Here is a 26,089-nt window from a genome sequence, read left to right as displayed (position 1 = left end):
GACACATACAGACTGGAAGTGAGGGGATGGAAAAAGATATTCCATGCAAATGGAAATCAAAAGAAGTCTGGAGTAGCAATTCTCATACGAGACAAAATAGACTTTAAAACAAAGACTGTTACAAGAGACAAAGAAGGACACTACATAATGATCAAGGTATCAATCCAAGAAGATATAACAATTGTAAATATTTATGCACACAACATAGGGGCACCTCAATACATAAGGCAAATGCTAACAGCCCTAAAAGTGGAAATCAACAGTAACACAATCATAGTAGGGGATTTTAACACCCCACTTTCACCAATGGACAGTTCATCCAAAATGAAAATAAATAGGAAACACAAGCTTTACATGATACATTAAACAAGATGGACTTAATTGATATTTATAGGGCATTCCATCCAAAAACAAAAGAATACACTTTCTTCTCAAGTGCTCAGGGAAAATTCTCTAGGATAGATCATATCTTGGGTCACAAATCAAGCCCTGGTAAATTAAAGGAAATTTAAATCATATCAAGTATCTTTTCCGACCACAACGCTATGAGACTAGATATCAATTACAGGAAAAATCTGTAAAAAATACAAACACATGGAGGCTAAACAATATACTACTTAATAAACAAGAGACCACTGAAGAAATCAAAGAGGAAATCAAAAAATACCTAGAAACAAATGACAATAAAAACACGACAACCCAAAACCTATGGGATGCAACAAAAGCAGTTCTAAGAGGGAAGTCTACAGCAATACAATCCTACCTCAAGAAACAACTCAAAAAAACCACCTAACCATATACCTAAAGCAATTAGAGAAAGAAGAATAAAAAACCTGCAAAGTTAGCAGAAGGTAAGAAATCATAAAGATCAGATCAGAAATAAATGAAAAAGAAATCCAGGAAACAATAGCAAAGGTTAATAAAACTAAAAGCTGGTTTTTTGAGAAGATTAACAAAATTGATAAACCATTAGCCAGACTCATTAAGAAAAAAGGGAGACGACTCAAATCAATAGAATTAGAAATGAAAAAGAAGTAACAACTGACACTGCAGAAATACAAAGGATCATGAGAGATTACTACAAGCAACTATATGCCAATAAAATGGACAACCTGGAAGAAATGGACAAATTTTTAGAAAAGCACAACCTTCCAAGACTGAACCAGGAAGAAATAGAAAATATAAATTGACCAATCACAACCACTGAAATTGAGACTGTGATTAAAAATCTTCCAACAAACAGAAGCCCAGGACCAGATGGTTTCACAGGCGAATTCTATCAAACATTTAGAGAAGACCTAACACCTGTCCTTCTCAAACTCTTGCAAAATACAGCAGAGGGAGGAACACTCCCAAATTCATTCTATGAGGCCACCATCACCCTGACACCAAAACCAGACAAAGATGTCACAAAGAAAGAAAAAAACAGGCCAATATCACTGATGAACATAGATGCAAAAATCCTCAACAAAATACTAGCAAACAGAATCCAACAGCACAGTAAAAGGATCATACATCATGATCAACTGTGGTTTATTCCAGGAATGCAACGATTCATAAATATATGCAAATCAAACAATGTGATAATAGTAACAAATGAAGGAGAAAAACCTTATGATCATCTCAATAGATGCAGAAAAAGCTTTTGACAAAATTCAACACCGATTTATGATAAAAACCCTCCAGAAAGTAGGCAAAGAGGGAACTTACCTCAACATAATAAAGGTCATATATGACAAACCCACAGCCAACATTGTTCTCAATGGTGAAAAACTGAAACCACTTCCTCTAGGATCAGGAACAAGACAAGGGTGTCCACTCTCACCACTATTATTCAACATAGTTTTGGAAGTTTTAGCAACAGCAATCAGAGAAGAAAAAAAAATAAAAGCAATACAAATTGGAAAAGAAGAAGTAAAACTGTCACTGTTTGCAGATAACATGATTCTATATAGGGAGAATCCTAAAGATGCTACCAGAAAACTACTAGAGCTAATCAATGAATTTGGTAAAGTAGCAGGATACAAAATTAATGCACAGAAATCTCTTGCATTCCTAGCACTAATGATGAAAAATCGGAAAGAGAAAATAAGGAAACACTCCCATTTACCATTGCAACTAAAAGAATAAAATACCTAGGAATAAACCCACCTAAGGAGACAGAAGACCTGTATGCAGAAAAGTATAAGACACTGATGAAATAAATTAAAGATGATACAAACAGATGGAGAGATATACCATGTTCTAGGATTGGAAAAATCGACATTGTGAAAATGACTGTACCACCCAAAGCAATCTACAGATTCAGTGCAATCCCTATCAAACTACCAATGGCATTTTTCACAGAACTAGAACAAAATATTTCAGTTTGTATGGAAACGCAAAAGTCCCCGAATGACCAAAGCAATCTCGAGAAAAAAAATGGAGCTGGAGGAATCAGGCTCCCTGATTTCAGACTCTACGACAAAGCTACAGTAATCAGGACAGTATGGTACTGGCACAAAAACAGAAATATAGATCAATGGAACAGGATAGAAAGCCCAGAGATAAACCCTTGCACATATGGTCACCTTATCTTTGACAAAGGAGGCAAGAATATACAGTGGAGAAAAGACCACCGCTTCAATAAGTGGAGCTGGGAAAAGTAGACAGCTACATGTAAAAGAATGCAATTAGAACACTCCCTAACGCCATACACAAAAATAAACTCAAAATGGATTAAAGACCTAAATGTAAGGCCATACACTATAAAACTCTTAGAGGAAAACATAGGCAGAACACTCCATGACATAAATCATAGCAAGATCCTTTTTGACCCACCTCCTACAGAAATGGAAATAAAAACAAAAATAAACAAATGGGACCTAATGAAACTTCAAAGCTTTTGCAAAGGAAAGGAAACCATAAGCAAGACGAAAAGACAACCCTCAGAATGGGAGAAAATATTTGCAAATGAAGCAACTGACAAGGGATTAATCTCCAAAATTCATAAGCAGCTCATGCAGCTTAATATCAAAAAAACAAACAACCCAATCCAAAAATGGGCAGAAGACCTAAATAGCCATTTCTCCAAAGAAGATATACAGATTGCTAACAAACACATGAAAGGATGCTCAACATCACTAATCATTAGAGAAATGCAAATCAAAACTACAATGAGATATCATCTCACACCGGTCAGAATGGCCATCATCAAAAAATCTACAAACAATAAATGCTGGAGAGGGTGTGGAGAAAAGGGAACCCTCGTGCACTGTTGGTGCGAATGGAAACTGCTACAGCCACTATGGAGAACAGTATGGAGTTTCCTTAAAGAACTAAAAATAGAAATACCATATGACCCAGCAATCCCACTACTGTGCATATACCCTGAGAAAACCATAATTCAAAAAGAGCCATGCATCACAATGTTTATTGCAGCTCTATTTACAATAGCCAGGACATGGAAGCAACCTAAGTGTCCATCGACAGATGAATGGATAAAGAAAATGTGGCACGTATATACAACGGAATATTACTCAGCCATAAAAGAAATGAAATTGAGCTATTTGTAATGAGGTGAATGGACCTAGAGTCTGTCATACAGAGTGAAGTTAAGTCAGAAAGAGAAAAATAAATGCCATATTCTAACACGTACATATGGAATGTATAAAAAAAAATGGTTCTGTAGAACCTAGGGGCAGGACAGGAATAAAGATGCAGACATAGAGAATGGACCTGAGGACACGGGGAGGGGGAAGGGTAAGCTAGGAAGAAGTGAGAGAGTGGCATGGACTTATATACACGACCAAATATAAAATAGATAGCTAGTGGGAAGCAGCCACATAGCAGAGGGAGATCAGCTCTGTGCTTCGTGACCACCTAGAGGGGTGGGATAGGGAGGGTGGGAGTGAGATGGAAGAGGAAGGGTATATGGGGATATATGTATACATGTAGCTGATTCACTTTGTTATACAGCAGAAACTAACACACCTTTTTAAAGCAATTATAGTCCGATAAAGATGTTAAAAAAAAAAACGGCTAGGGAGAAGCCGAAAGACTTATGTTAGGAAAAGAATAGCTTTCTAGTTTTCAGTGTTGAAAACACAATGATACATCTCATATTTGGCTAAGAATCAGGAAGATCACTCATAACTAGGCAAACAAACTTGTTTTTCATATTAAATAAACCAGTTAATGTAGAAATTTAAATTTTTGAAAGGATTCTTTTATAGCCTGAATTGGTTCCTCCAACAAGTCATATGTTGAGGCCCTAATCCCCATTATGACGTTATTTGGAGATAGAGCCTTTAAGGAGATAATTAAGGTTAAATGAGGTCATAAGGGTCAAGCCCTAATCCAACAGGACTGGTGTCCCTGTAAGAGGAAGGGCCTAGAGCAGCCCCCCTCTCCAGGCATATGTGCAGATACAAGGCCCTGTGAAGACACAGCAAGAAGGCACCACCTACAAGCCAAAGAGAGAGACCTCATCAGAAACCAGCGCCTTAATCTGGTACTTCCAGCTTCCTGAATTGTGAGAAAATAAATTCCTGTTGTTTAAGTCACCCAGTGTGTGGTATTTTGTTATGGCAGTCCAAGCAGACAGATATTATCTCACTACTCTGGAAAAAATGTGCTAGTGCTTTGTACGAGCTAATCCTATCAAAAAAGCACTGGTTTTTAACAATACAAGTTTTTAAACTTTAATCAAATATATCAATGGCATAGAGATAAAATTTCCCCCAGTTCTATATATGCCTTGGTCACTTTCCAACTTTTGGACTGTGATCCATAATAATATTAGTATATATATATATGCACATATGTATATAATATATATTTATTGTATATATGTGGGTGGAAATATACGTATATTTCCACAAAACGACACTCTTTAAACTATCTAACAGTGATGTGCTCTGTTCAGTTCTATTTTACTTAAAAAAAAATGGTCTGTGTGTGTTTTTAAAATGCATTTCAATGCCAGTTTACGGCTGGAAGTTTGAGAAGTTCCCTTTTTAGCTATGTTATCCAGAATATTTCCTAGTTACAATTTCCTTTGTTCCCCTTAGCATCTCAAGACCCTTAAAAGTACACTGAAGTTAAAATAACCATAATTCTCTCCCTCCCTACCTCATTCTCTCCCTGTCTCTGTCTCTGTCTCTGTCTCTCTCTCTCACTCACACACACACACACACACGAGCATAACTAAGACTGGGGCAAATCAGTTGAAGTCCTGTTCAAAGCAGCACTCTTCACATGATTTAAACTAGAATGTCAAGCATATTGTTTTGTTGATTTGTTTATAATAATGTTTTTGGTTTTATGGCATAACTAAGATATAGATTGATATACACAAACTGAATATACGAATTAGTGTTGAGAAATAGGGTATTCATGAAGAGAAATGTTGGATAACTTACACTCCTAATTACCATAGGCATCTTGGGTATTAATAAGAAATTATATGGCTTGATGTGTTTCAAAGAAAATATTTGTCTGTAGAGAGAAATTAATTTTATCATTTCCTATCTTATTCTATTTCTTTTGGGTGTATGTTTAAAGAATCATGCTTGTTGTATCAATCAAAGATTTTGACACTGATGTCTCTTGGTGTATGAATGCCAGATAATGAAATGGAGGGATAATTAAAGGAAGACAGTGGGTACTATAGTTGCAGGTCTTACAGATTTGCTGTGCTCTGAAAAAAATTAGTAAAGTTGGCTAAGACCCAGAAGCAAGAAACACAGAAATCATAATAAAACACTACTTTGTCACACTCAAACTAAAAGTACTTCTGGACCTTTCAATATAAAATCAAAAGTTAATTTCTAAACTATAAAAAATTTCAAAATCAAGATTTAAATTTCAAACTTTCCAAAATTTCATGAGTCAAAATTCTAATGGTCATTTCTGTACATACAGTTGCACAAAATAGATAACAAGATATCTTTTTGAACAGCCGAAGTCAGTACACAAGGAAATTGGTCATAATGCAAACTAGCTTTGGGGAATACATGCGTGTGTATACTTGTGCACTTGCACACACTTTTTCCCTAAGAAAAAGGGAAATAAGTGAATACGATAAAAATTCAATATTATATAATACATTCACTTTTTCATGCTACTGGTATCTTGACACAAATATTTCCTATTGTCTCTTTATGGAATAAAATTTACTCTGTGTTCTTGAGGAAATAAAGAAATAAAAGAAAAAAAAAATAAAGAAAATGTTTTTAATTGCATCTTTTTTCATTACAAATTACCCTCAGCACCAAGATATCATCTGGCATGTAGAGATACTTAGTAAGCTTTGGTTAAATCAATAAATTATACCTCATGTGACTGATAGCCTCATACAGCAAATTTACACCAAACATAAACATTAAAATTTTTAAGTAATGTTTAAATATTTAAAAAAATAAATGTTAAAAAAAAGTTTAAAAATAACCTTACTGAATTAGCTAAATAACATTGTTTATGCACACTTCTTGTTTCTTACCTCTTCTTTTGTCTTTTTTGATATCACTCGGAGCCAGTCTCCAATCATGCTCAGGACAGCAGCAAAGTAAGCAAGCCCTACAAGGATCCAAAACCATACGACAGGCTTATAGAAGTCTAGATATTCAATATCTGATCCACCTGTGAGAGAAAAACAAAGTAGGACAAAATAACTTCATATTCATAAAAGTAAATAATATAGATTCCTGCTAAAATTATCAACTAAATTTTGGCTTTCTAAACACAGAAATCGTCTTGTCAGTTGATCCATGTTATTTTGTTCATATGGAATTCCTTGTTTTCACTCAATTAATCCTTATCTATTTTTCAATTTTTTAAATTGAAGTACAGTTGATTTACAATATTTTATTAGTTTCAGGTATTAGGAAGTTCTTAATAAGACCTTTCATTACTTCTCCAGATAGTAACAATTTTTCCTTGTCCCGTGTTTCTTTTTTGTTTATTATAATTGATCTCAACTAGTGTAGCACTTAATTATTCCATGCGTATTAGTTTCTCTTTCCACCTCTATTGCAACAAATGGGAAACAGAGATGACACTTTTCTTGGTATGCATTTAACTTTGTATCTTTATCCTATTGCCTATCAATTCATGCTAACCAATCAATACATGCAAACCAATCAATTCGAAGTCAACTCAGACAGAAAGTAGTTCTTATTTTAAAATATCAATACAATGGATTGATAACAAATGCCAGAGACAATGCCTTGGTGGGTCTACTTTGAATAAACAGTAACTTGCAGGTGATACTGCCATTCATTATTCGCTGACTTTTCAGAGGAATTCCCATGTTTGTCACAAATTTAAATCCCTAGCTCTCAAGAAAAAATTGGCAAAGGAGTTCTTTTGCTTTAATCTATGTTACTTCTCCATTCATGTGGTATAGTAACTGCACCTATGAGAATCTGAATACATTTCAATACATCCCAACTTTAGCACATATTAATAGGGCACTTAAATTAAGTTTCAAACACTGAAACAGTTGTGAGTTTTTTTCACAATAGAAGAAAGCATGTCCCTCTCTTGAGAAATTCATAATTTAGCCTGAGAAAGCCTCACATAGACAATTAACCACAATGGGGTATAGGGAAAAGTGAGAGGGAAAGTGATAGGGAAAGTGAATAAAAAGTACTATGAGAGGACACAGAAGAAACGATTTTTACTTCTGGAAGGGTGAAAATGAGAAGACAGAAGGTGAATCTTAAATAATGAGGATCAAAACAGAAAAGTTCAGTGTGAAAATATGTGATATATTCAAAGGACTGTTAGTATTGACTAAAGCTACATTTGGAAGGGGGTCAAGGGAGCAGACAGGTAGAAGAGGGGAATCTAGAAAAAATAAGTTGTAGCAGGTTGTAAAGACTTGCTCCTAAAGTAATGGGGAGTAGGTAAAAGTTTATAGGCAGATTCGTGTTTGACGATATGCACAGAAAGATCTGGTGGCCGAGAGAGGAGGATTGACAGAGAAGCCCCATGAGAAACTTTGTTCTGAACTAGCTAAGCAATGATTGTGCCTGAGTTAGACTGGGATGGAAAGAAGAGACTTTTGAGGCAGAATTGTCAGGGACTGACAACTAGATAGTTGGTGTGATAAGTGAAAGGAAGGGGTATAGGATGACCAGAGACCACAAACCCTCACTGGGAGATGGTACCAGCAACTGAACAGGAAACACAGGGGAAGGAACAGTGACAATAAAAGGAAAAGTCATTCAAACTGGGACATAATAAATTTGAAGTGCTTGAGGTACCAACAGGCAAGATAGCCAGCAGGATCCTTAAATACTAATCTAACACTTAATAGGGCAGAGCAGGAGATAAAGATTTTAGGATCAACAGCACAGAGACGAGGGCTGCTTAAACAGGGGTGATGGACATACTCAATTCACAAAATTTAACCTGTACCTTCAGAAAAACAGCTAATAACAGCAAATACACATTAAAAATCAAATATAAAATTTTGAATGTAACATTACTCTCTAATTATAAAATTAGACTGTGAGTTGCCCACAATGACATTTTCAAATTACTAAAGGGTCAGAGTAAAAAGAGAACCTTTTTTTATCAGGCAAATAATATGAACAGATACAAGTTCAGCTTTCTTTTGGGACAAAGAATAATTTTCAAGATTCAGTTTATAAAGTCAATAACATTACCCTCAAAATATTGTAAAAATTTTTACCTTGTGCAGCATTTATTAAAATGTAATTTCTGGGGAGGATTACAAAGGCTAAATGCATACTGTGATGGTTAAGACTTGGCCCATGGGGGATGCAGCTCTACAAATTCACAAAGTGACTTAAGAAATGTGTGTGGAAATTTGTTATATGATAGGCTCACTAGCAAATTCCATTTTTAAAATGTTTCCATTTCAATGAAACCAGAATGACATTTTTTCCCAAGTACTTTCTCTTTCAAAACCAGAAGATCCTCATCCAAATAGTTGTGACTCACTTAACACATAAGTTCACCAAAATGTTGATTTTAGAAGTTAGTTCATGCTTAAGATGACTTTTTATAAGTCTTCTTTCTTATAAACAGGATGTCACAGTTTGAAAAGAGTAAATTAACTTAATCACAAAAAGGTCTATATTTGGGTAAAATGTTCATCCCACAAGTTTTAGTGGATTCTAAACCTGGGGACGGGTGGGATGGGGGATGTTTTCCCATTCTTAATTGCCACTCTTAAGATGAAATACTGGCAGTCAAGTGATCCAGGAAAAGCTCATGTATATAAATAGAAGTGTTATCCAACAACTCACAAATTCTTTTCACTTTCTGATATCTAAGATTTATGAATGAATTTTCACATTATTCATTTGATTCAAGAGTCTTAACCAAATCAAAATATCTGTAATGTTAAGATAACTTACTAAAAAGTTATTAGTTTTACTTTTAAATTAGGAAATATTTTTTATATGTATTGGTTATTATAAACATTACTCTTAGTCTAGCACATTCAAGAAACCTGTGCATGGGTCTCTTACTTGTTAAAAACCTAGGGCAATTTCTCTGTCCTGGATTCCCTCCCTATGTGCCCCCTAACCCCATACCAGGCTTTATACTCATTGCAACTGATTTACAAAATATTCAAACTCTGATGGACAGAGAAGAGTGAAAGCTAAGACTTACTGATGGCCTACCTAAATGAAATCATGCCATCCTAAAGCCCTGAGGGGGTAGGTGTTGAGGGGAGTTGTATTCTTACTCCTCATATTTCCATTGATTTAGGACAAGACTATTAGCAAGACCATTTGGTCACAGAGTTAAACCATATTTCCAGCTGCCTTTATCAGATGCCTTTTAAGCTGACATTTCAATTGCCATCATTCTTACAGCCCGTTCAGAACTCATGGGTGAAAGACTGGTATTGGCTCCCTGAAATCCCAGTAGTAAATAACCCCATTTTACAACAGAGAAACCATACTCTCAGTAGGTAAAATAACAGTTGTCAGGTTACACAGGAAAGAGGGCATCAGAGCTAGAATTCAAAGCCAGGCCTGCCTAGCTTCATTCAGATCACAGGCTCTTTTCATTGAACCAGGCTGTCTGTGTCACCGATGATCTCTGCTGATGTCCGTCCCATCATTTATCCACTATCCATTTTTGGTCCATACTGTATGGTAGGCACTTAGCTAGGGCTGGAAACAGTAAGTCAAACAAAGTGTTCCTCTTCCCCTCAAGGTTCCTACCTAGAAATCAGGTGGGTCTGAAGGTCAGCATTGTTTTACCAGGAGCCTCCTTACCTTGCTTATGTCCTTATTCCAACAGTTTCCAGAAGTTGGCCCTATTCTGCTCTATAGAACTTGAATATACAATGCCCTCTCCTCCTTAAATTTAATTTTCTTTCTCTTGATGCTGCTGAACCATAGAATATTTATAAAGAAATAAAAGATATAACCTGGATTTAAAGAATCATCTAGGCATTTAGGACTAAACTTACCAACTCCATGCCCCTCTTCTGGTTTTCTAAAATGTGTATTATAGAATAGACATATACACAAATGTGTATACACATACAACTTTGTTCTAAAGAAAATAAAGGTCATTTCTTTACATGGGTCTGTAAGTATTTTAGTTTAGATATCAAATATGGATTTCAATTTTTTTTGGTTTGTTTGACTTTCTTTTTATTAATGAAAGCTATTCTGTCTTAATGTGATGGGGAAAAACATATTTTGCTTTAGTATATTTTTCTTTTTTTATAGTAAAGCAATTTAACTGAGTGAAGTGTGTTTTTTTTTAACATCTTCATTGGAGTATAATTGCTTTACAATGGTGTGTTAGTTTCTGCTTTATAACAACGTGAATCAGCTATACATATACACATACCCCCATATCTCTTCCCTCTTGCATCTCCCTCCCTCCCACCCTCCCTATCCCACCCCTCAAGGTGGTCACAAAGCACTGAGCTGATCTCCCTGTGCTACGCGGCTGCTTCCCACTGGCTATCTATTTTATGTTTGGTAGTGTATATATGTACATGCCACTATCTCACTTTGTCCCAGCTTACCCTTCCCCCTCCCCGGGTCCTCAAGTCCATTCTCCAGTAGGTCTGCGTCTTTATTCCTGTCCTGCCCCTAGGTTCTTCAGAACTTTTTTTTTTTTTAGATTCCATATATATGTGTTAGCATACGGTATTTGTTTTTCTCTTTCTGACTTACTTCACTCTGTATGACAGACTATAGGTCCATCCACCTCACTATAAATAACTCAATTTCATTTCTTTTTATGGCCGAGTAACAGTCCATTGTATATATGTGCCACATCTTCTTTACCCATTCATCTGTCGATGGACACTTAGGTTGCTTCCATGTCCTGGCTACTGTAAATAGTGCTGCAGAAACTAACACAACACTGTAAAGCAATTATACTCCAATAAAGATGTTTTTTTAAAAAAAAAGAATAGTTGTCCACTTCCTGCTAGGAAGATTAGGAAAGATTAGGTAAAATCTTAGGAAAAAATCTTTTCCTAAGATTAGGAAAACTGCCCTAATTAGAAGAATGATGATGGCAGTCTCAATGATCATAAAGAAAGAAAGATCAACACATTGTTTTGCTCATCCTTTACAAGGATGGAAATCTACAGGATATAGGATGTACATTATTGTTACCCTTAGAAATTATCTTTAAGTCTCAATATAGAGTAATTCAGAGTCTTTTTCATTAAACTTAGTACAATTTACTGCCTGTCTCACTGACTTAACTGTCAATCACTAAATGTTTTCCTTGTCATTTTTTTCCTCCACGTGCTTCTACAATTCTTCTATATATCCATTCTGAATCCTAGAAGTTGAATAACTTCTTGGGTTTCCCAAAGTCCTTAGGACTTCTGAACAGTTTGGGTCAAATCCAATTTAATTAATTACACAGATAACTCTCAGTTCTCTGATGAGTTCTCTGAGAGTCACCAGCTGAATCAGGGGGTGACCAGATGCCTTGCAGAATTTTCCCATATTAACACAGAACCACCAAGAAGAGAAGACAATTTCTTATTTAATTGTTACTCTTGGATTTCAAACATTCTGTCCCATAGGAACAGGAACTAGAGCAATCATTATCGCCAAGTGCTAAGCACAGTATGTATTATAAAATATGTGCTCACTAAACAACAGAATGAATGAACATATGAATGATGAATATAAGACATCTCCCTAACAGTCACATAAACCCTCTCTTTTCAATCAAAGCAATTTTTCTGAGCCATTGTGGTGGTGGTGGTACTGACTGTTCTTCAGTTGACCTCACTTCTTTCTCATCAGGTAGTTTCCTTGTTATTTGTTAAATTCCTGGCAAATTTTTGCACAGTGATCCGCTCAATAATAGCAATTTTAATACCTGGCCTTTGATATAGTTGCAAAATTTAGGCCCCATCAGGAACTGTTTTCTCCAGGTGCTCTATAAGGACAAATTGTTTTGAACAAAAAAAACTTACCATGGTATTTCAATGGAGATTTATATGTTTTCATGATAAAATCTTCTATTAAGCAAGCTCTGAGCACTCCATGACTAAATGAGTCATGGCTTTGGTTATAAGAGAAAGCAATAGTTTGGTTACTAAAAACTGCATTTCCACTAATGACTATGAAAACATAACTCCAAGAAAACTTAATTTCTTTTTAAAAATTAATTAATTAATTAATTTTTGGCTGAGTTGGGTCTTTGTAGCTGCGTGCGGGCTTCCTCTAGTTGCGGCAAGCGGGGGCTACTCTTCGTTGCGGTGCACGGGCTTCTTATTGAGGTGGCTTCTCTTGTTGCAGAGCATGGGCTCTAGGTGTGCCGGCTTCAGTAGTTGTGGCTCGCGGGCTCTAGAGCACAGGCTCAGTAGTTGTGGCGCACGGGCTTAGTTGCTCCACGGCATGTGGGATCTTCCCAGACCAAGGCTCGAACCCATGTCCCCTGCACTGGCAGGCGGATTCTTAACCACTGCACCACCAGGTAAACCCGAAAACTTAATTCTTAATATGAGATATACAAAAATGTTTTTTCTAAAGTCAAAAAATGTGAAGACAAATGATTCTATAACTGTGAAAACCGTAAAAGTTTAGTAAACATACCAGAAGGGGAATTTTACCTGTTCAAAGTCCCAAATTATATTTTCTATATAGAGGAGCATAAGGCATTAAGCATAAAGCCTGACTAACCCAGTAGGTGTTCAAAATTACACGTGAGATGAAGAAAATTTCATTACTGAACTAAATATACTAAATTTCACTGATTGAAATTCCAAGAAGATATATTTGGATGGCAAAGTAAATTTATGCTCAGAAGGAAAATGTGTTTTCATAATATCAATCATAAGGGTTTCTTAGAATACCTCCAAACTTTTGGCTAACATTTTTGGTTTTTATTAAAAAAGTAGGTAATGTGAGAACACTGCTTTGTGAAACTATATATTTGTATCTGGCTTTCACTCAATCATGTTATCTCTTACGCACTAACCTGGTTTACAAAAAGGAGTGTTTCTAAAGACTTCTTTGGGCAGCTTCTAAACAATGACTCACTGTAATCCTAACAGTATATATATATGTGTGTGTGTGTGTGTGTGTGTATATATATTTATCCTTTTAATGTGTTGTTGGATTCTGTTTGCTAGTATTTTGTTGAGGATTTTTGCATCTATATTCATCAGTGATATTGGTCTGTAATTTTCTTCTTTGGTAGTATCTTTTTCTGGTTTTGGTATCAGGGTGATGGTGGCCTCATAGAAGGAGTTTGGGAGTGTTCCTTCCTCTGCAATTTTTTGGAAGAGTTTGAGAAGGATGGGTGGTAGCTCTTCTCTAAATGTTTTATAGAATTCACCTGTGAAGCCATCTGGTCCTGGACTTTTGTTTGTTGGAAGATTTTTATCACAGTTTCAATTTCATTACTTGTAATTGGTCTGTTCATATTTTCTATTTCTTCCTGGTTCAGTCTTGGAAGGTTATACCTTTCTAAGAATTTGTCCATTTTTTCCAGGTTGTCCATTTTATTGGCACAGAGTTTCTTGTAGTAGTCTCTTAGCATGCTTTGTATTTCTGCGGTGTCTGTTGTAAATTTTCCTTTTTCATTTCTAATTTTATTGATTTGAGTCCTCTCTTTTTCTTGCTGAGTCTGGCTAATGGTTTATCTTTGTTTATCTTCTCAAAGAAACAGCTTTTAGTTTTATTGATCTTTGCTATTGCTTTCTTTGTTTCTATTTCATTTATTTCTGCTCTGAGCTTTATGATTTCTTTCCTTCTACTAACTTTGGGTTTTGTTTGTTCTTCTTTCTTTAGTTCCTTCAGGTGTAATGTTAGATTGTTTATTTGAGATGTTTGTTGTTTCTTGAGGTAGGCTTGTATTGCTATAAACTTCCCTCTTAGAACTGATTTTGCTGCATCGCATAGGTTTTGGATCGTCGTGTTTTCATTGTCATTTGTCTCTAGGTATTTTTTGATTTCCTCTTTGATTTCTTCAGTGATCTCTTGGTTAGTTAATAATGTATTGTTTAGTCTCCGTTTGTTTTTTTATGTTTTTCTCCCTGTAATTCATTTCTAATCTCATAGCATTGTGGTCAAAAAAGATTCTTGATATGATTTCAATTTTCTTAAATTTACTGAGGCTTGATTTGTGACCCACGATGTGATCTATCCTGGAGAATGTTCCATGAGCACTTGAGAAGAAAGTGTAATCTGCTGTTTTTGGATGGAATGTCCTATAAATATCAATTAAATCTACCTGGTCTATTGTGTCATTTAAAGCTTCTGTATCCTTATTAATTTTCTGTTTGGATGATCTGTCCATTGGTGTAAGTGAGGTGTTAAAGTCCCCCTCTTAATTATTGTGTTACTGTCAATTTCCTCTTTTATAGCTGTTAGCAGTTGCCTTATGTATTGAGGTGCTCCTATGTTGGGTGCATATATAATTGTTATATCTTCTTCTTGGATTGATCCCTTGATCATTATGTAGTGTCCTTCCTTGTCTCTTGTAACATTCTTTATTTTAAAGTCTATTTTATCTGATATGAGTATTGATACTCCAGCTTTCTTTTTTTTTTGCGGTACACGGGCCTCTCACTGCTGTGGCCTCTGCCATCGCAGAGCACAGGCTCCAGACGCGCAGGCCCAGCGGCCACAGCTCACGGGCCCAGCCGCCCTGCAGCACACGGGACCCTCCTGGACCAGGGCACGAACCTGTGTCCCCCACATTGGCAGGTGGACCCTCAACCAGGAAAGCCTGCGCCACCAGGAAAGCCCCTCCAGCTTTCTTTTGATTTCCATTTGCATGGAATATCTTTTTCCATCCCCTCACTTCCAGTCTGTATATGTCCCTAGGTCTGAAGTGGGTCTCTTCTAGGCAGCATATATATGGGTCTTGTTTTTGTATCCATTCAGCAAGCCTATGTCTTTTGGTTGCAACATTTAATCCATTCACGTTTAAGGTAATTATCGATATGTATGTTCTTATGACCATTTTCTTAACTGTTTTGGGTTTGTTTTTGTAGGCCCTTTTCTTCTCTTGTGTTTCCCACTTGGAGAAGTTCCTTCAGCATTTGTTGTAGAGCTGGTTTGGTGGTGCTGAATTCTCTCAGGTTTTGCTTGTCTGTAAAGCTTTTGATTTCTCCATCGAATCTGAATGAGATCCTTGCTGGGTAGAGTAATCTTGGTTGTAGGTTCTTCCCTTTCATCACTTTAAGTATATCATGCCACTCCCTTCTGGCTTGTAGAGTTTCTGCTGAGAAATCATCTGTTAATGTTAACCTTATGGGAGTTCCCTTGTATGTTATTTGTTGTTTTTCCCTTACTGCTTTCAATAATTTTTCTTTGTCTTTAATTTTTGCCAGTTTGCTTACTATGTGTCTTGTCGTGTGTCTCCTTGGATTTATCCTGTATGGGACTCTCTGTGCTTCCTGGACTTGGGTGGCTATTTCCTTTCCCATGTTAGGGAAGTTTTCAACTACAATCTCTTCAAATACTTTCTTGGGTCCTTTCCGTATCTCTTCTCCTCCTGGGACCCCTATAATGCAAATGTTGTTGCGTTTAATGTTGTCCCAGAGGTCTCTTAGGCTGTCTTCATTTATTTTCATTCTTTTTTCTTTATTCTGTTCCAAAGCAGTGACTTCCACCATTCTGTCTTCCAGGTCACTTATCTGTTCTTCTGCCTCAGTTATTCTGCTATTGATTCCTTCTAGTGTATTTTTCATTTCAGTTATTGTATTGTTCATCTCTGTCTGTTTGTTCTTTAATTCTTCTAGGTCTTTGTTAAACATTTCTTGCATCTTCTCGATCTTTGCCTCCATTCTTTTTCCAAGGTCCTGGATCATCTTCACTATCATTATTCTGAATTCTTTTTCTGGAAGTCTGCCTATCTCCACTTCATTTGGTTGTTTTTCTGGGGTTTTATCTTGTTCCTTCATCTGGTACATAGCCCTCTGCCTTTTCATCTTGTCTATCTTTCTGTGAATGTGGTTCTTGTTCCACAGGCTGCAGTATTGTAGTTCTTCTTGCTTCTGATGTCTGTCTGCCCTCTCCTAACAGTATATATTAAAGAGGACACTAACTTTGATAAATAATGTTAAATTGTGTTAAGTTAGGTAATTATTTGACTTCACTTCTGAAGAATCATCAACTAATTCTTTTTATTGACATATAACTGACACATGTAACATTAGTTTCAGGTGTATAATATAGTGATTTGACATTTATATATATTACGAGATGATCACCACAGTAAGTCTAGTTACCATCTGTCACTGTTTAAAGTTATAAAATATTAATGACTATATTCCCTATTCTGTACATTATATCTCCAAGACTTATTTATTTTATAACTGGAGGTTTGTGCCTCAATTCCCTTCGCCTATTTTGCCCATCCCCCCAAGCCCTAGTAATTTTTTTTTTTTTTGCGGTACGTGGGCCTCTCACTGTTGTGGCCTCCCCATTGCGGAGCACAGGCTCTGGACGTGCAGGCTCAGTGGCCATGGCTCACGGGCCCAGCCGCTCCGCGGCATGTGGGATCTTCCCGGACCTGGGCATTAACCCGTGTCCCCTGCATCGGCAGGCAGACTCTCAACCACTGCACCACCAGGGAAGCCCCCCTAGTAATTTTTTTAAAGCAGGGATTTAGAAGACTAGTTTTAAAAGCAAGCCTAAATAAGTAGAACTCAATCTTTCACACACTTCCATATAATTAATATAGCTTCTTAGATTTTAATGAAGAAGGGCTCATCTAGCTCTCAGCCTATAATAACAAGCATGATTTAACAATTTATCAAGTCAGACTTCTCATCAAATTAAAAAAAAATGACAAAAGTTAAGAAACAAAACATAGGAAGCCAGCAGTAAATTGTCAAATATAACTTTTACCATTATCTTTAACTTACCTCTACAAATTTGACTATAAATTATTATAGGCATTGCTAAAATCAAGTAAGTGAACTTTGCTAAATAGTTTACTTTCTCTTCTCACCTCTTTGTGAACCACAGTTAGCAATAGGGGGGTCTTTTTATTCATATGTAAAATAAAAGTGCTCCAGTGGACCTGTGGCTCCTAGGCCTTTTTTAGCTCTAGAACCCTGAGCACTGGTAAAAGAACAAAAAGGGCCATCAGGAAGGAGTACATAAGAATTACTAAGGTAACCAACCAGCCAGTAAAACATATCCTTTGCATACATATAAATATAAAATTAAAATTTGCTGGGAGAGCTCTTCCTGCCAAAAAACTACTAAATGTTGAATTCTTATGTTCAGTCACATACACAGAGAAACCTGAACCCTTGTACCTATTTGTCTTTACAAATTTGTCTCTAAATGCTTTTGATCCAATATTGCCAACAGTGAAAAGGATTTGCTCATGCAAATGTAAATTTATAGTTATTTATGAGTTAGAAATCTGTTATGCTCTAATATATTATATCATGAACATTATGACATATAAAAAGTAAGAAATGAGGTTTAAAAAATACAAAGCAACAAGGGTTGTCCTGTTTTCTTCCTATGGCAGAAGGTCTACCTGCATGGATTGTCTTGCCCATCCCCTGGGGATGAGCACACTGCTTCAGAGTTCCGGTCTAAACTACCACATCCTCACTTGCTGCTTTTGAGATGCTCCTAATAATTACACCAAGGTTACAACCTGTGTCCTAAACATTTATATATCACTTTCCAAAATTTACTCCTTTTCCTTTAATAACACCACAGTTGGAAGAATATGTTTTTTAATTTGTCTTCAAAGAAGTTCAGCAGTGTAACTGAACTCTAATCCCATTCAGAGTAGGGTTTGCAGGCTTGAGAATGGCATCAGACAATGAGTGTCTATTATGGGAAGTACATCTCTCTTTTCTTTGGAGATTTATAGCCTAATAGAAAGATGAGAAAGTTCAAGCTAGAGCAGTGCCTCTTGCTTTTTCCTGGCAAAAATATCAAAATTAAGTGAGAATATTATCTGTCAGGACATCTAATAACAAGAGAGAAAGTTCTAAAAAATAAACAACTGATATTTCCCAGATAGGGCAGTCATCTTAACTTAGTGGCTAATTTTTACTTTATTGTCACAAGGTACCCAGAGGGAAAGACTATTTTTATGTACTCTACTTAACTATAAGAGGCAGTTATTTTCTAAGATCCTTAAAAAAAAAAACCTCATAATTTTTGTTTTTCCAAAGACTCTTGCAAAGGGCATGCATTTCCTAGCCAGCCTTTGCCACATCTGCCCCCTTGTCCACATTTTCATTCCAGAAATGCTCCCTGGCCACAAAGATCTAGCATGTAAAGACTATCGTACTAGGAATAGGGTTCTACAGTTTCACAAAGACCAAACAGCTACAAAATGCATAAATTAAGGTGAAAGATGAGTCAACAAAAGTGGTATCCATCTACTTCTCTAATTTTCTCAGCATTTGTCGCTTTGAACACATCAAATTCCTTTGCAAGTTATTAGCAAAGTATATTTCTACCATTTTTCATTATTCCTCTGTAAACCACAAATGCAATTAAAATAATGGGTTTAAAGAGGGGTATAATAAAAATAAATTCCTAGTAATAATAAAGATGTTTATTAGACTACACTTAATGCCATGCAAATATTTTGTTTCCCTGTTCCCCTACAGTACTGTGACCATGACTCTGTATTCAGGGTGCCTACTGATATACAAGATGTTTTCATTGAACTTAACTGCTCAGGCAGCTGAGAGTGGCTACTAATAAACTCACATAATCTAACCAGTGTCAGAGTGTGGATCTCCTAAAGGAAATTAAAAAAGAAATTTTTTTTCTTCTTCTACAAAACCGTAGGTAAAACTATTTGTTCGTTTTTTTCTAAGCCAGTTTATACTGTGGTCAAAAATAAACACTTTTTTAAGATTCCATCCACTTTTTTTTAATTTATAATTTTTGTTTTTGTAGAGAGTCTCCGATTATGAGGGTCACACACTAGACTGACACATATTTAAAATAACATGCACTGTATTATATCATTGAAACTTGCTAAGATAAAAGAACTTAAATGTTCTCACTAAACAAACAAATAAATGAATAAAGTGAGGTAAGGGATGTATTAATTAACTGGATCCTTTCACAATGTATATGTATATGAAAACACCAGAGTGTGCATTTTAAATATCTTACAATTTTGTTTGTCAACTGTACCTCAATAAAGCTGAAAAATAAATACATTAATAAACATACCTACGCATTACCATAAAACATTAAAAATTAAATTGAATACAATAACATGTGTAATACAAGGCTGTTGGCCTGAAAATGGAAGAGTCGTCACCTAATACCTATATATTCCACAGTAATTATAAGACCTTGTTAATTATATTTATAAAGCGATACAACAGCCTAAGATTAACATGCCACAGTATAAATTTTGTTATCATCACTGTGTCTCACTTTCTGCTACATTAAAGCACTTTCAACTTCTACTTATGCGAATTATATCTATGTCGTCAATGAAAGGTAGAAAAATGGGTATTTTAGGACAGAAGCTCATCGTCCTACATGGAGCTGCAAATCTCTGAGATTCTTCTCTCTGCATTTTGCTAATTAGAAAACTAAAAAATCTCCATCAGCATGATGTACCCTCCTTTCTCAGGGCCTCCATCCAGCACAGAGATGTGTACGTAGTGTTTTTGACCCAAAGCAAAGCTTTGCTTGTAAAAATACCCCATCTTCAAGGGTATTATACATTCCCCAGAAAGAAGGGCTTTGCCAGGCTAAACTGTAATTAACAAATAATAAAAACAGATGCCTTCTCTGAGATTTTTATAAAACTATACAACATATTTTCTTTTCTGATAATATTTAAGTAAGAAGTTTGAGTCAAGAAAGAACAGTAAACAACCAGAAAGTATTAAACCCTCAAAACTGAATTAGCCTAGTGAGTTTATTCTGGGAAGTTTAATAGCACATTTCTACTATAATGTTTATTAGCATGTTTTTCTAACACTTCAAACTGATTTTTTTTTTTTTTTAAAAAAAGAATGGTTTAGATTTTCAGGAGCTGGTCAAACTGATTCATGTTAGAGCATTATTATATCACTTTTACCACTATTACCACAATTTGTTTAAAATTGGAGTTAGAACAGTAATAATAATTGGATAACATAACCAGAAAAGAGAGAGGTGAAATGACAGGATAAGACCTAAGAGATACAACAATAAAGCAAACAGCAACTGAAATAACATATATAGAGAAGGAAAAAGTTTTTAAAAACCATCTATTTAAAAATGTGGACAAAATATTAAAAAGGTCAGAACACTGACATTAGAATTGAAAATTAAAGGAGAGAAATATCTTAGAGAAGAAGGTTTTAAGTAGCTAAGAACATCTTCTAAAGTTTGCACGTGTTTCTAAAACCAAAGCATAAGAGAGTGATGTCACCAAGATGGTGACATAGCTTGTTCCTGACTTTGCTCCCCATCATGAGAAGAACAACTAACAACTATTCGAGGACAAGACACCACTGAGAGAAGCCTAGGACACGGAAGTGAGGTTGAAGCACCCTCGGCACCCCAGAGATCAAGGCAGACTGCATTAGAAGAATGGACGTTACCTGAACCTATTATGGTAATCATTTCATTTCATGATCAAACCATCCTGCTGTACACCTTAAACCTATGCGGTGATGTATGTCAATTATTTCTCAATAAAACGGGGAAAAAGCCCTAAGACATGAAAAGCCCTAGTAAAAAGAGCAATGATGGTTTAAACTTGAATTCTTGTACCACTAAAAAATAAATAAGATGCAGATAAATGGTTTCTGAAATTAGGGTGGGACTATAAATTCTGAACAACCAGCAATTTAAATTTCTTTCATAGAATGAAAAATAAATATTCAACTGTACTTTTTTGCTTACCTTCACTGTCACGGAATGACTCCCCCCCACCTTTTTTTTTTTTTTTTGGCTCTGTCACTGTTATGGATGAAATTGTGTCTTCCAAAAATATGGGTCGAAGTCCCTGGTACCTTGGAACATGACCTTATTTGGAAATGAGGCCCTTGCAAATGTAATTAGTTAAGATGAATTCATACTGGAGTAGAGTGGGCTTTTAATTCAATATGACTGGTGTCTTTATAAGAAGAGGGAAATTTGGGCACAGCGACAGGAACACAGGGAGAATGCCATGTGATGACAGAAGCAGAGATGGGAATGACGCAGCTGCACGCCAAGGACCAGCAAGGACTGATGGTCTCTTCCTCCAGAAGCTGGGAAGAAGCAATGAAGGATTCTACCAGTCTCAGAAGGATCCTGCCCCTGCTGGCATCTTGATTTTGAACTTCTATGAGAGAATGACTTCCTTTTGTTTAAAGCCACCCAGTTTGTGGTACTTTGTTATGACAGCCCTGGGAAACAAAGACAGTCACTGTGTTGTCCTGCAAACCCAAGAGAAAAGTCTAACTAAAGGACAAGGGTTAGGAGAGCAGTGTCAGTACCAGCAAAAACTTACCTGCAACGTAGTCGCCAAAGCCAATGGTTGTTAAAGTGATAACCACAAAATAAATGGCGTCCAGGGCACTCCAGCCTTCTATGTGCTTGAATATGATTGCAGGCAGAGCAACGAAGAGTACACAGCCAAACAGTATAAATATGATTGTTGAGATGATTCGAATCTTGGTTTGACTAACATTCCACTTCTAAGGATGAGAGAGAGAGATGGAGAAATCGATTGAGATAGACTATCAATGTACCTGTGAAGTTGACCTATATATCAATACACTGTTATCAGCAAATTAGTAAATGAGAATGGTATTTTATTCCCTCTTATAATTAATTTTAATTGTACTTACTTACAAATATTGGGTATAACATGAATAACTGAAAACAACCAATGCTAATAATGATGCTGCTTTACCCTTACCTAGCTTTACAACAGGTAAATTACTTTCTAAAGTAAATTACATTTGCTCCGAGAATAAAATTTCAGACTTACATTGTTCTTTGTTTACCTGAACTACTTTTGAAATACTTCTATTCTATAGGCATACAACTCATTGCTTGCCAAAGATAATCTAGAAATATATGAAATGGAGAAAACTGAACCATGAATTAAATATCTACTGTTGATAATTGATAAAATTATTAATTTCATGAAGACTTTTCCCTCTCACTCCTACCACATTTTCCTATCATTCTTCAATTGGTTAAAGTGAAATACTAACAGACTTAAAGTTGACTCCCATGTGAACCAGATGAACTACCTCTCTGTTCTATGGCCTTAAGCTGTACAACTAAATATACCAGACATGACATGTAGGCAAGGATAAGTCTTCAACAGCCCTAAGCTACAGCTGCCCTCAGAGGACCCATATTTTTTCACTCTTTCCCTTCTCAGAAATCTCTACAGCATAACATAGTAAGTGAAGTATGTACATATAGCCATTTATCTCCATATCTCTTTTTCTCATTATCACTATATATTTTCATCTCCCTGGATCTGTCTTATCTACCATGACAATTATACGTCACATCCCCACCGTGTAAAAATCACTGAATTTTAGAGCTTGAACATTTTCTAGAGATAAAGATCTATAAAACCATCGAATGGAAAGTGGAAATAAAAGTTTCTCTAGTCTATCACCCTTATCATATACATGAGAGTTAAGTGAATTCATGTTTGTAAAGTTCTCAGAACAGAGTACTAAATGTTGAATCTTGACTACTGGGATGTATTCACTACCAGAGCATGGGATTTATTTTATGCACTGATGTGGATACAGCATGAAAAACATTCTCCAGCATCCTGTCGTCACTCAAACATCTGTTGAATGAATGAATGAAAAACAATTCAGCATTATCAAGTTCATGCCACTAACCTTCCCTCTAAGTTAATGTAATACAAGATACTTTTAATATCAATATAAGAAAAGTATAACACCAAAAAAGGATAAAACAACTAGTTGGGAAGAACCATGCCTTCTTTACTCTAACGTAAAAATATTTGAGAATGAACTTTGAACTTAATATGAAACATATCTAATGCTAAAACTGGAATTATAATTTAAATTGAAAAACTAATACTCAGTGGTCTTATTTCATCAATAGAGTTAAATACTTTGTTGAATTTTTTATGAAAAGATAAATTATTGAATAATAAATAAAATGTATTGTAATAGTAGTGACAGTACTAACAAATCATTTATAATCTCACTCTCTAACACAATTATTTTCTTTATTCATAATTTTTTTTCAAGACTAGAAGCTTGTCTTCATGATATTTTTCACTTAAGATCTAATTAGAGCATTTTCATTTTATTTTATTTTTTCTATTGAATATATACCCATGAACATCTTCATGTGTATTACTTTTGGTTCTACTAAATTACATCCCTTAGTTAAATCTCTATCAATAACATTGCTAACTTAAGTTATATGATCCCCTTTATCGTGTTTGCTATGTATTATTTGATCCTTCACAAAAGGGCTATTTGAAGTTTACTAGCTATGTTAGGCTTTCACTTATAATATCTCTAACTCTCAGAGTAATGCCTCATCATCAGTATCATTATTCACATTATATAAATGGCAAAATGGAGATTTAAGGGTAAAATAACTAGGTTAAGTGAATATAGCTAGGAGACAATACATCTGAAATTTGAACCCAGGGCTGTCAGATTTCTACTTCTTTTCCTATATTTTGCTTTTTCTCATTCATTAATGTATTCATTTGAAGAAGTATAAAAATAACTATACAGTGAGTTACTTACAAATAGAGGTACATATAAATTGTTACAGAAAACCCAGTAACTGAACGTCTAACTGTATCTGAGGTGAAGAGAAAAGTTACAATATTTTTAAAATTTAGATGATTAACATATGTAGTTAAAAGGCTGTTGTACTCACAATAAATGTATCTTCCACTTTTGCAATTCCTTTTCCAAATATGGTTCCTAGTTGATCTCCAACTCCAGCCAACAGAAAACCAAAGAGGGGAATTCCCAGTAAGGCATAGATGATACAGAATATTTTTCCCCCTTCTGTGCGTGGTGAGATGTTTCCAAATCCTAAAAAACACAAAGAAGAAGAAGAATTCAGCTGTTTATAAATGAGTAATAGTTTAAAACATATGACCTCAAGATTGATTCAGAAATTCCCAAATATTATAAGATATCAATCCTAGATTTCAACTAATTAAGAATTGCTTTATACCACATAAGCTTTTAATGCAAAATCCTCTTATAAACAAATATTTTAACAATCTACAAAATATAGCTAGTGTTCCAATTAAACTAGATGATGAAAACTGAGGGAATAACACATGTAATAAAGTCAATGTTTTCATTAAATTTACTTCCACCTCTCTATACTGCTAATCCTGTTGACTACAAAGTTTTCATTGCCATTTACTAAGAGTGTGTTGCCTTCATTTAAGAGTATTCAAATATGCTTAAATTATTTAAAGTTTAATAACAACTTTTAAATTTTGTTTCCATTCAAGTACCTACAAAAAAGCAATAAATAAAAACTTAAAATTACGAAACCTTGTTAAAGTTCTGAGGATTCTGAAGGCTTTTCAATTTTGTGCAAGGATGGCTCTACTTGTTATGATTAAATCAGCTCAACTTTATTCCCCCCCTTTTTAAGAACAAAAGCAATGTCTACAAACATGTTTGAGGTAAAGAATGCATGTTTTCTAGAAGTACATAGAGTATTTTATTTGATATGTAATCCTCTCATTGTCTTTCACATTAAATTAATCTGGAATTTTAGTTTTAATTTCCTCTTTTCCTCAAGAATGTGGATCGGGATTTTAAGATTGGCATTTTGTTGCTACTTTCTAGTTTTACGACTATAACTATCAAAGAGTATGGCCTGTATGATTTTTACTTTTGGGAATTTACTGAGATTTTCTTTGTGGCTTTATAATGGCCAATTTTTTAAATTTGTTTCATTGTTTTTTGAAAATAATCTGGATGTTCTATTTGTTGGAAACAAAAAGGGTATATATTATCAAAGGGATTCGTATCATCCCCCCAAATCCAGTCCTAATGTGGCTCCCTCACAAAACTTGCCCTGGGGGAGGAGAGGATGGGCTAATATTTGGTCATTTTAGCGCATACATTTTCCTCCCCATAATATTTCCATCTTTCTCTTCTTCCTATTCAGTCAATTTGGTATTCATTGCTAGTCAATTCATCTATTGAGGGTTGTGGGTTTTTTCAAATGTATTTAATTTTCAAGAACTTTGCCTGTTTTCATTAGTCGGTTCTTATGCCATGAAAGTAACAATTACATTCATTTCTTTGTTTTAACAATGTTGTACCATAAATTAACTCTATTCCCTGAGAGAAATCCTACACTTCCTTCATTTAGGTGACTTTCTTCAAGTGTCTGAGAATTCCCGGTCATATTTTCATACTTGTAAGCACAGTATAATAGTAGTTTGGTTAGTTTTTGTGGCTGAAATCTATTTCCCAGCCTCAGTGAGAATCGTGGTTGATCTGGTGGGGCGTGTAAGATTCTCTTCAAAGGAGTGTGGTTCAAGTAGTGTTGGCCGGAAAGAAGGGGGCTGGCATCTGACTGGCCCTTCACATAGATGTGTACCTCACAGAACTTGAGAGCAAGGTTTCCTAATTCCTCATGGCAGCCTCCAGTTCACAGCTACCTTTCTGCTTCTCAGACCTGCT

General features: G+C 35.4%; 1 protein-coding gene across 5 annotated transcripts in view; it reads right to left on the bottom strand.

Moving 5' to 3' along the window:
- The window catches only part of KCNK2 (potassium two pore domain channel subfamily K member 2), a 165,411-nt gene that overhangs the window by 62,958 nt on the left and 76,364 nt on the right, over positions 1-26,089 (bottom strand). For all 5 annotated transcript variants that reach the window (XR_009539185.1, XR_009539184.1, XR_009539183.1 and 2 more), the window contains exons 4-6: positions 24,306-24,466; positions 21,913-22,099; positions 6,482-6,621 (exon numbers count right to left, since the gene is read on the bottom strand). Coding sequence is in view for 2 of the 5 variants with exons in the window: in XM_060142139.1 (XP_059998122.1) it covers positions 6,482-6,621; positions 21,913-22,099; positions 24,306-24,466 (488 nt within the window). In the remaining 3 variants the exon portion in view is untranslated. The remainder of the gene's footprint in view (positions 1-6,481; positions 6,622-21,912; positions 22,100-24,305; positions 24,467-26,089) is intronic.

This window comes from Lagenorhynchus albirostris, chromosome 2, assembly GCF_949774975.1.
Source record: "Lagenorhynchus albirostris chromosome 2, mLagAlb1.1, whole genome shotgun sequence".
NCBI classification, from domain to species: Eukaryota; Metazoa; Chordata; class Mammalia; order Artiodactyla; family Delphinidae; genus Lagenorhynchus; species Lagenorhynchus albirostris.
Note: the sequence above shows the minus strand (reverse complement) of the source record. Positions and strands in the feature narration are given on the sequence as shown.